This window comes from Lonchura striata, chromosome 2 (genome assembly GCF_050655825.1).
Source record: "Lonchura striata isolate lonStrDom1 chromosome 2, ASM5065582v1, whole genome shotgun sequence".
Taxonomy (NCBI): Eukaryota; Metazoa; Chordata; class Aves; order Passeriformes; family Estrildidae; genus Lonchura; species Lonchura striata.
In genome coordinates, this window is record NC_140704.1 from 6838722 (window position 1) to 6853952 (window position 15231).

The window sequence follows — 15231 nt, forward strand, 5'->3', positions numbered from 1 at the left end:
CTACTTCTTCATAATGCTTTTCCTTAATCTCTAATGACAGGACAAGGAGGTTTTGATGTTTATATTTCAGCTGGTTACAGCTAAACTAGGGCTGGAATAATGTCCTAAAAGCTTTTTCTCACCATGTTTATAGTCAAATGGGGAAATCCCATTCCTTTATCTAAAGTAAAACCACATTGAAATAACATGAATAATACATCAGAGCTAGTGAAGGGGAAACAATTTGGGTCAACAAAAGCTGTGGTGCCTGGAGAGAGAGCAGGAGCCAGTCTGAGATTCTGAGAGCTCTACTGGGGACTCTGTGCTATGCTCTGGACAGGGCATTTTCCACACAGACCAGGCTGTGGGGTCACAAGCCTGAAACACAGACTGTCCCCACGCTGACACAGTGGAGAGTCCACTGAGGTTCCTGGGCTTAATCATCATCATCTACAACTAAACTCCTCAACAGACACAGGCCACTCAGCTAATTCATGTGAGCAGTCCAGCAGTATTAGAAAGCTGTTCAGATGGTCAAAACAATCAAGATGATTGCACTGTTTTCTAAAACCAATTTTATCTGATGGCACAGAAATCTCAGCATCAGATGACATCCTAATGCTGTGACAGTGTTAAGATAACAATTCTGTCACGGTAATAGGATGAGTATTTTACTTAAAACACCCATAAGGCAAGAGATGGTTTACCACAAAATTGATTTATTTCAATTAAAGGAGTTCAGAAAAGGCTGAAAAACACTCAACTGGTGCCTAAGACTCTAACAGAGCACTCACCTACAGAAATGAACTTCCAGAAGCACCACAAACAAAGAACTCACATAAAATCAGGAGTGAAAGTACAACCACAGGTTAGTGAGATGCTCAGCTTCCAGTCCTACCAGAATCCTGCACATTCTGACCTTTCGGTTTCCCAGACGAGTGAGCATTGCTGCCAGGGCCGACCTTTTCTGGGGGATTTATCCATCACAGCTTTTTATGTCTGACAGGAAGGAAACATTATGGAGGTGCCCAAGGCATATTCTGATGTGATGGATATGTAATGCTAAGTCTTCCCAATGATCTGCCATCTACTTCAAGTTACTCTCATTAAAAAACCTCACCTGGTGTGACATTTGAGAAAACTGAAACTCCTACTTATTGAATGTATCAAATCCATTTATATTTTGGAAAATGAAATTTTCCTCTTTTTTTTTTTTTCTTTCCTTTCCCTCACAAAGCTCAAAGAATAATAATAACAACTGAACTGTCTTCTGGTGTCACTTCTCCAGAAGTTCTCTATTTGCTTTTAAAGGTTTATTATTTGTCAACACATCTCCCTGGAAATACCCACACAAAAACCCACCTAATATTCTGTAACAACGTGCAGTAATTGAAAGGAAAAAAAACCCTCAGTATTTGCCTGGATATTTGGTTGGATTGGGTATTTACATGCGGATTCACTATTTATTCTGCATATTCTGTCATTCTTTCCAGTTCTTTGCAAAGCAATTTCATACTGAAGCAGTGTGGGTGAAAATTTTTGAACAGAAAGGAAATATTCTATCATAAATTAAAAAGTACAAAGGGAAAGGCTAGATGTGGAAACACTTGCAGTTTCATAAAAAAAGTATCTAGACTGCAGCTTGAATACATGTATCTGAAGTGAGACCATAACACTGCAATATAATGCATCAAGTCATTTTACCCATGTTAAATGCTTCGGGAAATAAATATTTCTTTATTTCATAACAGCTACTTTCCCTCCCTGATGTACTGAAGGGGAAAGTGACATCTTTGAGGTAAACCATTAATATCACTGAAAACATACTGCTGAAAAAAAAAACTTCTGTGAAGTGCTGCTCTGAGAACATGCCACTTCATCAGTTCTTCAATTAATGTTATTTAATAGGATTCTTTTAATTAATCATAACTCATGGAACACCTACACATTCATTACTGGCAGCAGACCTATTATTGTCTGCCTACTTTTTATTCCCAGGTCAGATCTGCAACTGGACAACTAAATAAAAGAAAATCAACAATATTAATTCTTTCACCTAAATAAATGACTATTAATAGTGGCTCAATTAGGAAAAATAGCTTTAATGCAAGTAATGTCTGTGCTTCCCACCGAGGTGATGCACTTGCACAGGATGGGCAGTTGCTCCACATTTGTGAAGATTCCTAAGATGCCTCTCTCATGCCTGATTTGCTCCATGTTATTAAAAAACCACTCAACGACACCTGCATTAATGGCACTACTTCATACTGATGTCTGCAATATTTATGTTCAATCTGCAACTCTGGGACATAACTTACACTAATGGAAGTCAATAACAAAATCTTCAGGGAGTTCAAAACTATTTTTTGCTAATGGTTTGATTTTGTGTGCTGCTGAGTATACCAATCTCAGAAGTAGTTTTTAGGCTACTGCTTAAAAGCAAACTGATGCCAACAGACTAATATGAGTACTCCTGAGTTTTAAAGCATGCTTATAAGATATTTCTGAGGATGGGTGAAATCCCAAATGAAAATCCACAGTATAATTTATAGTAATCAGGAAAAAAAAACTCAGACTCTTTTGACTGGAATAATCAGAAACCCTTTATAATTCTAATTTCATTAAAGAGTCTGGACTGTAAAGCTCTCATTCAAAAAAACCCACGTGACTCACATTCATGATAAATTTAACAGACATGCTTAAATAAAATACTATATAAAAGGGAAACTGCTGTGAAACCTAGATTAGAGTCAGTTGTGTAACACTAAGCAAACAATGCTACAGCTGAGCAAATACACCTACTAGTCCCATTGAGGTACTTTTTCCTTTTATTCCTGTGCTATATATTAAGAAGAAAGCTGCTGAAGAGGCCTTTTTACTTCTATAATGCTCAAAGCATAATGAGGACCTGCCCTTGACTGAAACTAACCAATATTAACTCCAAAAGACTGATTACTCTTTTTTCAAAAATATAACCATCACACAAAAGGCAAAATTAGACCCTTGAACACCAACAATAAAAAACCCCAGATGAGCTATGGAAAAGACTGAATATAAAATCTTTAAATCAGAAGCAACCATGAGTGAGATGGTAATAAGGTTGGAAAAGGAGGGCTGCATTAAAACACCTACAAAGGTGAGGAGATTGGTGGTACTGCCACACTTCCTTGTGTAAATTTCTATAAACTTTCTCCTGGCATGCTGGTTAAGAGACGGGTATGGTTTCCTGAATTTTAAATATATAGAGAGCTCCAGTTTTCTTATTTGCTGAAAATACTAATGGCACAATAATTTAAATGAATTTGTTAATATTTTTCATACATTTTAAAATGAGATTTTTATTTCCTTGTTCCACATTCAGAGTTTGAGAGCATTCCATTTACATTTTCTCTCTTTTGTGGAAATGGAAGAACCATGCCATTGTTGCTGAGCACAGAAAGACAGGAGAAAGGGAGGGCCCAAGTATCTACACTCTCATTTTCTACAGCAAAGCCCCAAAATGGGTCAGTCCCAACAGCAAAATGACACATTACCAAGGAAGAATTTACATTCTTGATTGGAGAGACGGTGTGATTTTCATTTAGTGGGTTTTCTTTGCTTTTCAGAGATAGGTTCTCTCTGGTTTTAACATATAACCCTCCCCCCAAATTATAAAATCTTGCAATGGTATGTCAGGGAACTACCATGTTCACATTGCCGTAATGCTCAGAGAAACATTTATGAAATACATCAAGGGAAGTGGGGGGAGGGAAAAAAAAAAGAGGATTTCTTTTGACGCATTATGAAAAAAAGTGTTTTCTACCCAAGTCATGTAAGAGGAAGAAAAGGTCTTTGTGAAACACACTTCAGCAGTTTGGAACACACACTGAACAATTTCACTTCAGAGCCTCCAGTAAATTATTTCAGTGAAAAGGAAACCTGCACTGGAAATTCCTCCAGGAACACAGGCCCTTTCATGTTTCTCAGCAAGGTTCTTCAGCTTTCACTCCTGGGCTGTTGCTGTTACTCAGTCTCTTTCTGTGCTCCCAGTCCATTTTGTCTGGTTCCTACACCCCAGCCTGCCCTCAGTGCCTATCACCTACTCAGCATCAAAACCCTCTCAGAAACGTTTCTGCAGCCACAGCCTCTCTCCCAATTCTGGTACCCACCCATCTGACATCTGGAGTTCAAGAATGCATTTTTCAAAGCATTCAGCTTGAAAAAAATCCACACTGAAAACTCTAAGGCTGAGTCTGCTTTCCTATTTGAATGTCATGGGAGTGCTCCCATGGTGAGCTCCCTGGAACCTCCTCCTGGCTGCAGAGCAGGAACCCAGCAGCATCACTGGTCTGGGAGAGAATGGATCAGGCTGAAAAATCAAATATTTCCACCTTCAGATGAAGCCACACAAACCATCTGAACAAAAGACACTTAGTGCTGCCTAAGTAACCCAAGTATTTTCCTCTTTCATTTGCTGCTATATGCCACAAATGCAGTTATAAAGGGAAAGATCATTTCGGTAGATTCACCTGCCAGAAATTACACCATGCTTCTGTTCAGATATGCAAAACTGTAGGGGACACAGAGCAATGGAAGCAAGAGAAACTGTATTTGAAAAGAAGTGACAGGTTAAGAAAAGTCTTGCCTCACTGTGAAAAGAAGTTTACTATTTATACCTATAACATGTATTAGAATCCATGCACTGGTCATGGGTAGGCTCTAGAACTTGGTTCTTATGGCCCAAATAAGGAACAAGACACAGTTTTACTCAAAGCAGTGAGTTCCAATGTGCACTGACAGTACCACTTGATCTGCACACAAGTTCACAGTATTTTTTTTCATATACTTGGAAACAAATAGGTAGGGATACAAACATAGCTGCTATTTCACAGAAGATTCGTGACAAAGCATATCAAAAGAAAAATCTCAAAATAAAATTTGTTTTAAAATGTGCATCATTTGTTCTGCTTTATCTGAAAAGGCAAATTCTTCTCTGAACTACAATTCACAAATTAAAGCCTGCCTTCCTCTTGTAAATACAATACACACGATGAAGACAATATAAAAAAACCCAACAGCTAAGTAATTTTCACACGACCATGTGTTCCTTCTTCCAGAATCACACTGATAACAGGTTATCAAACAAGGAACTTCTACAGAGATTAGAAAGTGACATTTAAGTATCTGCACTTGATAAGAATCAAACTCCATAAACAAGTACCAGAAAAAGCTCTAAATCAAACACTTTGCTGCTATTTGGTATACTGATACTCTCCTGTACATTAGCACATGGATCGGTGTTTTGTGTCATTCAAGAAAGGAACATATTTTGTTTCTTGAGATGCTGATTTTAAGAAGTGCTAAACTGGACACGTGTCATGTAATCTTGAAATAAGTATTTCTTCATATTCCTAATAAACTTTTCCACTTGTAAAAATCCCAAAGACCTTAACAGGCTGAAGCATAGTACTGGCTTTACTGGAATGTTTATAATAAAAATTTTAATTATGGGAAAATTACTTCAAAATTCAGTATTTATTTTAAATTAAATTTGGCTGGGAAAAACTTAATATTGCTCAGATTATATTAGAAACAAGTTTTTAATTAAATACTTTCAGTTTAATACTGCAGCTTTGTACACCTTTATTTTTTTATGCTGGCTGGCTGACTTGGAAAGTTATTTAATTCTAACAGAGTATCTCACACCACAAAGTACAAATCTGAAGTATCAATCCATCTAACAAATGTGGGAGAAAGTAAAAGCACGCCAGTTCTTCACTAAATAAACATCAATTGCATTGCAACAATTAACCCTTACTAGCAACCTCTCCTCAGTCATGTACCCAGACATACCCAAGTATCAAAGTATTCTCAGAAAGACTAGAAAAATAAATGAAGGGGTTTTTCTCAATAAATGGAAAATTCAAAATTAAAATTATGTCCAGACCCCTTCAATAATCAGATGTGCTTAGCCTTTACTTCAGCCACATATTTCCCATGTGTTACTGCCTCTTACTTAATGACCATGACTATTCACACAAACCAGTGTAGTTTATAGTAATCCTTACAAACTTTTAAATACACCACTGAAGATGCATATATGAGTGTGGAGTCTAACTATATCCCAAGGCAGCCATAATTTCGGTGCCGAAAATAATTATAAAAATGTACTAGAAGAATCTCATAGCTCTTAATTCACATTTACTAAGTTTTAACTAATACTTAATTGTTTTAAATGCCAGCAGGGATTTAGAAAATGCATTTTATTTTGTTCTAGAAAATGTGGTCTATCAGACAACTGGAGAAATGAAAACTGTGTTTTGAAAGCTGAGTCCTTAAGACTGTCGCTTCAAAGGTGTTGTGTTTTGATAGGTAATAAAGCTCTTCTTAATTTAGGAACTTAATGTACATTTTTCTGTTATATGTTTCACTGAAGAAGAAAAAACAGATTCATAGAGTCAAAGAATGGTTTGGGATAGAAGGGACATTAGGGATCATCCAGTTCCAACCCCCTGCCATGTGCAGAGACACTTTTCACCAGACCAGTCTGCCCAAAGCTCCATCCAACCCAGCCTTGAACACTTCCAGGGATGGGACAGCTACAGCTTCTCTGGGCAACCTGTTCCAACCCTCACCCCCTCACAGGAAAGAACTGCTTCCACTCTAAACCCAGTTTAAATCTACTCTCTTTCTGTTTGAAGCCATGGAGCTTTGAGCAACCTGGCTGGAAGGTGTCCCTGCCCATGGCAGGGGAGGTGGCACTGGGTGATCTTTAATGTCTCTTCCAAGCCAAATCTTTCTGTGATTCCATGAGCTCAAATGAGCAACGCTCTTGTCATAGCAAAGCTTCCTTTGGTTCAAGCGAAAGAATCATTTAATCACTGTTCACTTTACAATGCTAATGAGAATTATGTTGTAGATCTTACTAAGCATCAAATATTGGTCCTCAAACTGCTAGACCTGCAAAAAATCTGAACACACAGAGGTCCCATGTCAACTTTGTAACCTGAACAGATTTACACAGCTCTACCAACATAATTCATGGTGTACAAAGATGTTAATGAAGAGTTACACATGCAAATCAGAGCCAACTATGATAATTTAAAGATACCACAGCTGCTTTCCAGAACTTGAAAAATATAGCTATAAAACTGACACAGGCTTTCTGATGTCATTTGCAAGCTCTAAGAACAATTTACATTCTTCAAGACAACAAGAATCTGGCTTTATGTGACCAAAATCCAAACTATTATGGAAGAGAGTAAATCATAGAAGATAATTTACAGTGTTAAACTATCCCTGAAGTTGTACCCTCAGTCAGTTATGTCCTTTGAAAACGATGCTTATCCTCATCAGCAGGGAAATGGCTACAGATCTCTAGAAAAACTCCAAATAACAACAGGGAAATTAATGGAAAACTTGAATAGTCCACGGCCCTCATTGCTGAACTGTTACAGTATGTCTAGAACCATGCCAGCAACTGAATGAAACTACCAAACTGACCAAAAGCACATTCAAGTGTCTTCTTGGTGACAAGTATGTCACTATTTCTCCAGTCTTTCTGTAGCACTTTCTGTGCTGGAGTTCTCTAAGAGACAGCAATCCATAAAAAAAAGAAAAAAAAAAAGTAGATGTTATTTTGGAAGAAAACTTCCTGCAGTACTTCCTGAACTGCAGGACAAAAGCAACTACAGGAAAAAAAACTCAATAAGATAAAATCAGAAGCCACTCCCAAGAGCAGCCAGGTAGTCCCTCCCAAGCTGTAGTGAAGGGAGATGAGAAGAAGCCAAGTGCCTGCTCTGTGCAAAAGGACCATAAAAAACTCAAGGCTTGAGAAAGGAACCCCTGAATACCAGAGGTGCTCATTTAGTTTCATGTTACAAAGCTCATCCTTGAAAAATAGGCAAATGCAAGGGACACTACGTAGAAATCATATAAATTATAATATATTACATTCTCTTCATGCATTTTTCTCTGGATTTAAGAATCAGTCATTCTTTCAATAATGAAAAAGGAAGAAAGGAGCTTTCAAACCATCAAAGAGCTGCAAATTCTGCACTCTATCTAGAAAAACCCCACACCACTCCACACTCTGCTCAGGTAGGTTGTGACATACACAAAGCCAACACCATCCCTACATTCAAGATTCTGTCATCTAAGCCATTTCTCACATAGTTTTTCTCAACAAAAAGTAAAACCAAATTAAAAACTGCTGTGGTTAAATGGGCACAATCCTCCCCAGTGTATGAAGTTAACAGTACATTAGGATGTTGATGCTCATTTTGACATACAAGGAACAACAAAAGGAAGTATCATTTTAGCCAAACTGGTTTTCAACTTGAAGCAGAAGAAATAAAACACACACATCATGAAAAACAGGGACAATTTTCAACAAGATGAGAAGAGTACTGAGATTAAGGGGTGAATGGACAGTTTTAAAAGATGTGTAAGCATGTTCCCCATCTTTCCCCTCAACTTATTTCTTTCTGATCTAGCTTGGTAGGTACCACACTAGAATCAAGTCTTGAGCAAAGAATTTAAACTAGACTTTTCGTTACTATCATGTTTCTCCTATTCAGCATTCAAGCAGATAGAAACCTCCTCCTTGATTTCCACCAACACTGTTTTATTTGACTTTTGTGTCCTTGACAAACTCTTCCAAACTTAGAAACTGCTTCCTACATCTTATCAGAAGAGAAAGTTGGCTGGGAAAGTTACCCTTGCATTCCTTTCTTGTGCTCAGTTTGCTCAAAGTTGTTTAAATACATTATCTACTTAAACTCACTTTCTGAATTGAGCTATTTACATACTGGGGGACAAAAAGCAGTCTACCTTATTTGGACTCCGTAGCATGCAGAGTAGCTATGGCTAGACAATGTAAGGCAGGTAATTGGCAAATTTTCATTTTCCTCAGCTGACTGCAGACTAACAAACAGCAACCTACTCAATACATGAAAAATAAACATCAAAATTATGAAATATTATTTTAAAAATACGTGAAAATATTTAGAGAACCACTATTTCAGAAACCAGTCTTGTTAAAAGCTGAAAAAATGCAAGCCTTAAAGGCCTCTACATTTTACATGATAATGTAAGTTCACATTTCCAAATATCAGACAGCAGGAGAGTTACAAAAGTGTGAAACAAACCAAAAATACAAGAAAAAGCTAAAAACTCCACTTGTCCACATCTATTGTATTTTTTCCAGGGAAAAAACTCCAATTTCTGTTTGATCAGATTCTTTTGCTTAGTTTGTCTTATTAAGTCTACAATTCACAATCGTTTTGCATCTTACACTAAATATCTGTAGATAAAGATCAGTAAAGTCCATCTTCCTGAAGCTGACAAAGTATATTCTTATGAATGCAAGAAAATTAAGTTTTGGATCAAACAAATCACTAGAACTTTTCTCTCCCCATTGGTATTTTGAAGAGTTGGTTTCTTTCAAACCTTGAAACAAAATAACTCGCAAACCCCATGAATGCTATTAAAGTAGTGGGGGGAAGGCACTGCCACATTGGGGTGTTGAAGCTCTACCTTACACACTGTACCAGGATAATGAAGTGAATTCTTAGGATCATCCTGAGAAAAGCTCTGGCACTAGTTTTGCCATCAAGATCACCAGTTCCTCCTTATGACCTCCTAAACTTAGAAAGCAGCTCTGAGAAAAGCCATGACTCCCCCTTGCTGAGATATGCAAGACAAGCAATAAGATGAACTGAGGCACCTCCACCACAGATCTGACTGTATATTCCAGCTTTTCTTTGTCCCTTGTCACAAAGCAACGTGACACACAGGATTTCAAACATTTTAGAGATGTAGGTTTGTGCACTCATGAATAGTCAAGAATGGCAAACCCCAGACTTTGAAAGAAAGACAAAGAATCCACCGCTGTCTAGACACAAATACATGAAACAAGCTGGTCAGGTGCCTTTGCCAGGCCTTCACAATGAGCAAATCAAAAGAGCTGAAGAAGAAAGACAAGCCAAGCAGGGCATTTGTGAGACATTCACAGATTCTGAGATCTCTGTAGTGCCATGTTTTAAACATTCAGCCAACAAGGGACCAGAAGAAAACCAAAATGGATAAAAATACGTATTTTGGAACAGGTCAGTGGAATACGTCCACACAAGCTTTACTAATGCAATCACAAGTTCAGTGAAGCCAAATTGACATCTCAACTGGTAAACACAGTAATAAGAAACACTGTCATATCCAGTTAAAGCAGATTTGTGAACAATAGGCAGCCTAACTAATGAGAAACATGAATGCAGCTTACAAATTAAAAAGTTCCTCAAGGTAAGAACAGGCCTGAAATGCTCTCCAAAAACTAAAATACCTAAACCAATGGATTATCAAAAGTTGATTACACTTCAAATACGCATTTTTACATAAACAGAAGGAAAAGAAAATGGACTTTCCCAGCAATGGAAAGATGCAGTGCTGCAGACCACACCTCAAACCAGTTCCTCATGCCAAAACGACTTCCAAGAAGACAGAAATCCCCTACCAAGCAAACAACAACAAACCCAAAGCAAATTTGGTGGCAAGCAGAGGAAACAGAATACAGCTTGGTTTTATTTAAACTGTTTTTCTGTGTGCCCTGAGCACATAGTTGCCTTTGCATGGCCAACAGATTTCAGAACATCTGAACAAAACTTTTCTTTTACAATGCAGGAACATCCCATTAAATGAAAAGAAGCACAAGAAGCTGCAACACAAACACATACTTCAAATTAATTAATTAACCTTTCATTCTAAACTTTTTAAAAACAACTCACACAAAGATGAGCTTTTTCAACTACCACACAGGACAACCAGGACCTCATACTTTTTTCTGCCTTCTCAATCTTTATAACAAGTAAAAAAGTAGTGGAAAAAATTATTACCAAGCACTACAGCCTGGACACAAGCAAACATAGGATTACCTGGTCTTCAAGCCAGCTCCACACAAACTCCTTGAGCAATCATTACACTTCTCTGTAGTCAGGAACAGAGAACTACAGAAGAGTTTGGTCCTTATTTTTTGAAAAATAAAATAAAATGCAAATAAATCCCTGGTGTGATAGTGGGATAAAAAAATGCAATGTCATCTAGCTATTCTTCTAGAATCACAGTTGTGCCTTTACTCAGCCCTCCCTAGGCAGATCACAAGAAGGATAAAAGAGAATAACCAAATCAGAGGCATTCTTCACTGCCCGACTGCTGGACTACACAAAAAAAAGTTTCTCAACGGCTTCAGCAAAGACTGAATAGAAAATGCAGAGAATGGCACTTGATTCAAACTCCTCTCCTCTCTCTGCATTGCTATGTGAAACATGTGCAACAGGGGGATTAAACATTACTTGCAGAACTAGAAAAGATCAGTAGGGAAGATTCAGTACAGCACATGAAAAAACGTCTGAAATGGAAACTGCAACACCAGAGCTGTTCATTCTTCAAAAAAATTGTAGCTAAGTAATTCCATTGTAAATATCTATGCAAAATTTAAAAAGGTACTGATGACATAAAGGTGAGGCACTATCACCCTGAGCACAGGGAAGGAGCAAGGTACTGGACAGAAAGAAATAACGAAATAACGGAAACAGGATGAAATCAACACAGCAAAACACAAACTTGAACAGCTCAACCAGGATTTCTGTTAAAAGAAATGACTACAGACAGGAATGAGCTGATCACAAAATTACTTCAAGTCAAAAACAAGGGGACAAAAACTTTCAGCAGCAAGACTAAAAAGAAAGTATTCAATTCTGAATATTCTTTCAATTTTTACTGTCGTTTTTTACACATACACAAACACAGAAATGTTTTAGCATTTTCAAGCTCATCTAGAACTTAACAATGTCAGATTCGCTCATTTTGAATAATCTTATTTTGAAAGCAGAAACACAAATTAAATAACTATTCAAAATAAAGCAGTTACTTAATATGAATAGAAGAAAGTGCAAAGAAAGCTGTATTCCATGGCTTCTATTGCAAAACTGATGTAAAGCATCTTCTTAGTCCAAATGATGGACATCTACTGGTATCTCATGCCAAATTTTTCTGTTATATTATAATGCATGAAAAGCAAGAAGACCCAAGTGAAAAAAGGCGTATGCATAACCATGGGAAAACCATCAAAAATTAGAAATATTTGTTGATAGCATGGCTGATTTAATATAAAAAATAATACTTATTAAAAAACCCTCTTAGGCATTATTAAATATGACCAAAAATATAACTACATGAGGCAAAACCAATATGAAATACATCTCCAAAATTTCAAAACAGTACCAGAATACAACACCAGAACAAGTTCACACTTTTCAAAGGTACTTACTTTTCCAAAGACATTACCACTTCAATTTAAAAAATAAAATATTTATATGTGTATTTCTGTGAGAATTTAGAGTATCAACATAAGTTTTCATGGCAAACACTGGCTTTTTTATGTTAACCTGCTTTTTGAAACTGGCATGGAAGTAACTGAGATTTTTTTTTTACTATATTTACATCATATAATTTCAGGATATAAATTGGTACAATAAATATTACCTCCACCTACCAGAGTATTTGCTAATTGAACTCAACTTTTGCCTCTAATTTGTTTTGGTCAGCCTGGTTCTTCCTACATTCTAGTTACCTCAAAACTAATTAATGATATATTCCATGCAACTCCATAAAACTTTTTAATAAATTGCAACACAAGTTTTTAGCACCAGGATCTGCCCAAGGAAACCTTATTATAAATGGGAACTCAGAGATCCATACGTGGGTATTTTTAGTCACACTTTTTATTGCATTTGTCTTTTTAGCAACCCTAGCCACCCAATTTTCTTACAGACTTGAGCATTCAAGTGTTTTTACTCACTTCTGTGCTCCCTGAGACAACAGCTTTGTCCACGTTCAGCGATAGCTGCTCTTCAGTCTGGCAGACTCCCACAGACCACTCCGCACAGCGGTGATGAGCCCAGCAGTGACCTGGTGTGCGCAGAGAGACAAAGGGCCAGGGTTGGACAGCTCTGCCAAGCACTTCCTCCGAGCATGGAACTCCCTTCTGGCAGTAAATACTTGCCAGAAATAACAGAAAGATCTTCTCCCCATTTTTTTTTCTTGTTGCAACATTGAAAACCCTTTTATCGTACACTGAATACACTGCAGTTAGTATCAGACACTAAAAACACTGCAATTTTCTTTTATATACAACACACCTTTTTTATCTGTTTTTAATTTTCAAGTGCCTGAACATGCAATCATAGCACAGGGTGCAAAGCATTCTCTGACTTTGATTCTACATTCAATGCTTGTGTAACACACACACAGAGTTCCAACAATCTTATATTTCACTGTTGATAACATTTCCCTAAGTTTGTACTCTTAATTTATGATTCCCAAGGACTGGATATCTGTATGTTCATGTAGAATATGTTAGTATGATACTTTTAAAAGTCTACACAAAGTGTTTAAAAGATCAAAATATAACATGAACAGAAACTCATATATATAAAACTGAGAAAATGGTGTCAATACAAAAAACAGTATAGAGATACACCTATCTAACAAAAAAAAAAAAAAAATCAGAATTTGTAGAATTCAACAGGTAACTCTTACAGGAAGTTTCTAATTCAATTCTGGGAAAAACAATGCATATGGTATATACTTCCAAAGGAATTCTCTGGCTGCTTTATACAGGAATTAGAAATGATGGTTTACACTAGCTAGTGAACTTAGGTTTCAGCCAATTTAACAATTCAAGATTAAAAAAAGTCCCAAAAATTTCTATATAGGTTTGGAAAGAGTAATCTACAAATAATAGCAACTTTAAAAATGTAGATCTTCTATTCCATTGTTTCCAATAACATTTGCAGGAGATCAGGTAACATTATAGGACTAAGATTTTTGAGAATTATATTAAGCTGTGCCTCATTCCTTTTCCATTTTCACCCCAAAACAGAATCATGGTACTAAAGGTATTACTACCTGAACACCAGCTCAGCAGCAGATTACAAATAGGTCCCCCCACAAAGCTGAGGATTCTCTTTTCTGGAGAGAAGACTACAAAAACAAACCCTGACATGGGCAAAAGCTACTGAAGCACCCTCAGAGACTTGACAAACACCACAGCACAAAAACCCAACAGCTGCAAAATTTCACTCATGTCACTGTGGCTACTGTGCTGCTACTGGACAGGGAGAAAAAGGAGGAGAACAATGGATCTTACCTGTTGGCTCAAATAAGGCTTGAACATCAATGTCATCTGGTAAGCCAACTAAACTGAGTTCATCCCAGAATTTGACAACCTGATCGTCAGAAGCAGTTTGGGTGCTTACACTTGTACATGATGCTATACTCGATCGAGATCTGTATCAGGGAGCAGAAAAACAAACTTAGAAGTCACCACATTCTTGGTTCAATTAGTCATATACTCACAAATGATCCAAAACTCACGGCAAGCGGGTACAATTTTTTCCTAATATGATAAAATGTAAATCAACATGAACAAAAGTCTTCCTTATATTTTATCCCAGCACCTTCCCCAGTAACAGTTTCCAGTTAAAGGTGCTATTCAGTAAACAAGTCTGCTCCCTTCCAGTTCTTCAGGACACACACACTTCTTTAAGTTTGATTCTGTTTGATATTAAAATTTTCACAACCCTTGGAACTGAGAATGAGGTAACAACATCCAGAGGTCAGGTGCCTACAGAAAATACTACAGCTATGGAGGAAGGTAGAAAAAAGACCAGGACTTAAAAATCTGTTTGGAAATAAACATGTTTATACAATGCCATCAGATGTTTAAAAAAAAAAAAAAAGGTGGGGGTGAGCTGGAAGAAAGGAGGGGAGGAAATTAAAAAATGCAGTGATATAAAGACTACTATATTGTACTAATTTTATAACCTTATTAATTTGTTCACCAAATTCTAATCTCAACAGAAAACAATTCACACAACTCAAGATTACTGCATTTAAAAAAAACAGAAGCAACAATTCTACCTTTATTTCCTGCAGGCTAAAGAATATCTTGGACATCTAAGGGTGTGCATTTAGGCCTACTGATAAGAGACCTGATCACTGATACCTCAACAATTGGTAGGAAAGGTGGTGCTGCATTATCCACTAAGGTTCTTTGAACTTGATAACTCTCTGCTATTAATAAGTCAATTGTATGCGTTTGTCAATAGATACAGTGACCACTGGAATTTTAATCTGTGGTAACTCTGCTTTCCTGAAAATCATGCTTTACTTCAGCTATTACATTTATAAATACATTTTAAAACCCCTTAGTTTATG

The 15231-nt window shown here is 36.9% G+C and overlaps 1 protein-coding gene across 13 annotated transcripts in view; it reads right to left on the bottom strand.

The window, feature by feature from the left end:
• Window positions 1-15231, bottom strand: part of KMT2C (lysine methyltransferase 2C) — a 189667-nt gene that overhangs the window by 98982 nt on the left and 75454 nt on the right. For all 13 annotated transcript variants that reach the window (XM_085572926.1, XM_085572927.1, XM_085572931.1 and 10 more), the window contains 2 exons: window positions 14162-14301; window positions 12812-12921 (listed from right to left, as the gene is read on the bottom strand). In XM_085572926.1, the coding sequence (XP_085429052.1) occupies window positions 12812-12921; window positions 14162-14301 (250 nt within the window). The remainder of the gene's footprint in view (window positions 1-12811; window positions 12922-14161; window positions 14302-15231) is intronic.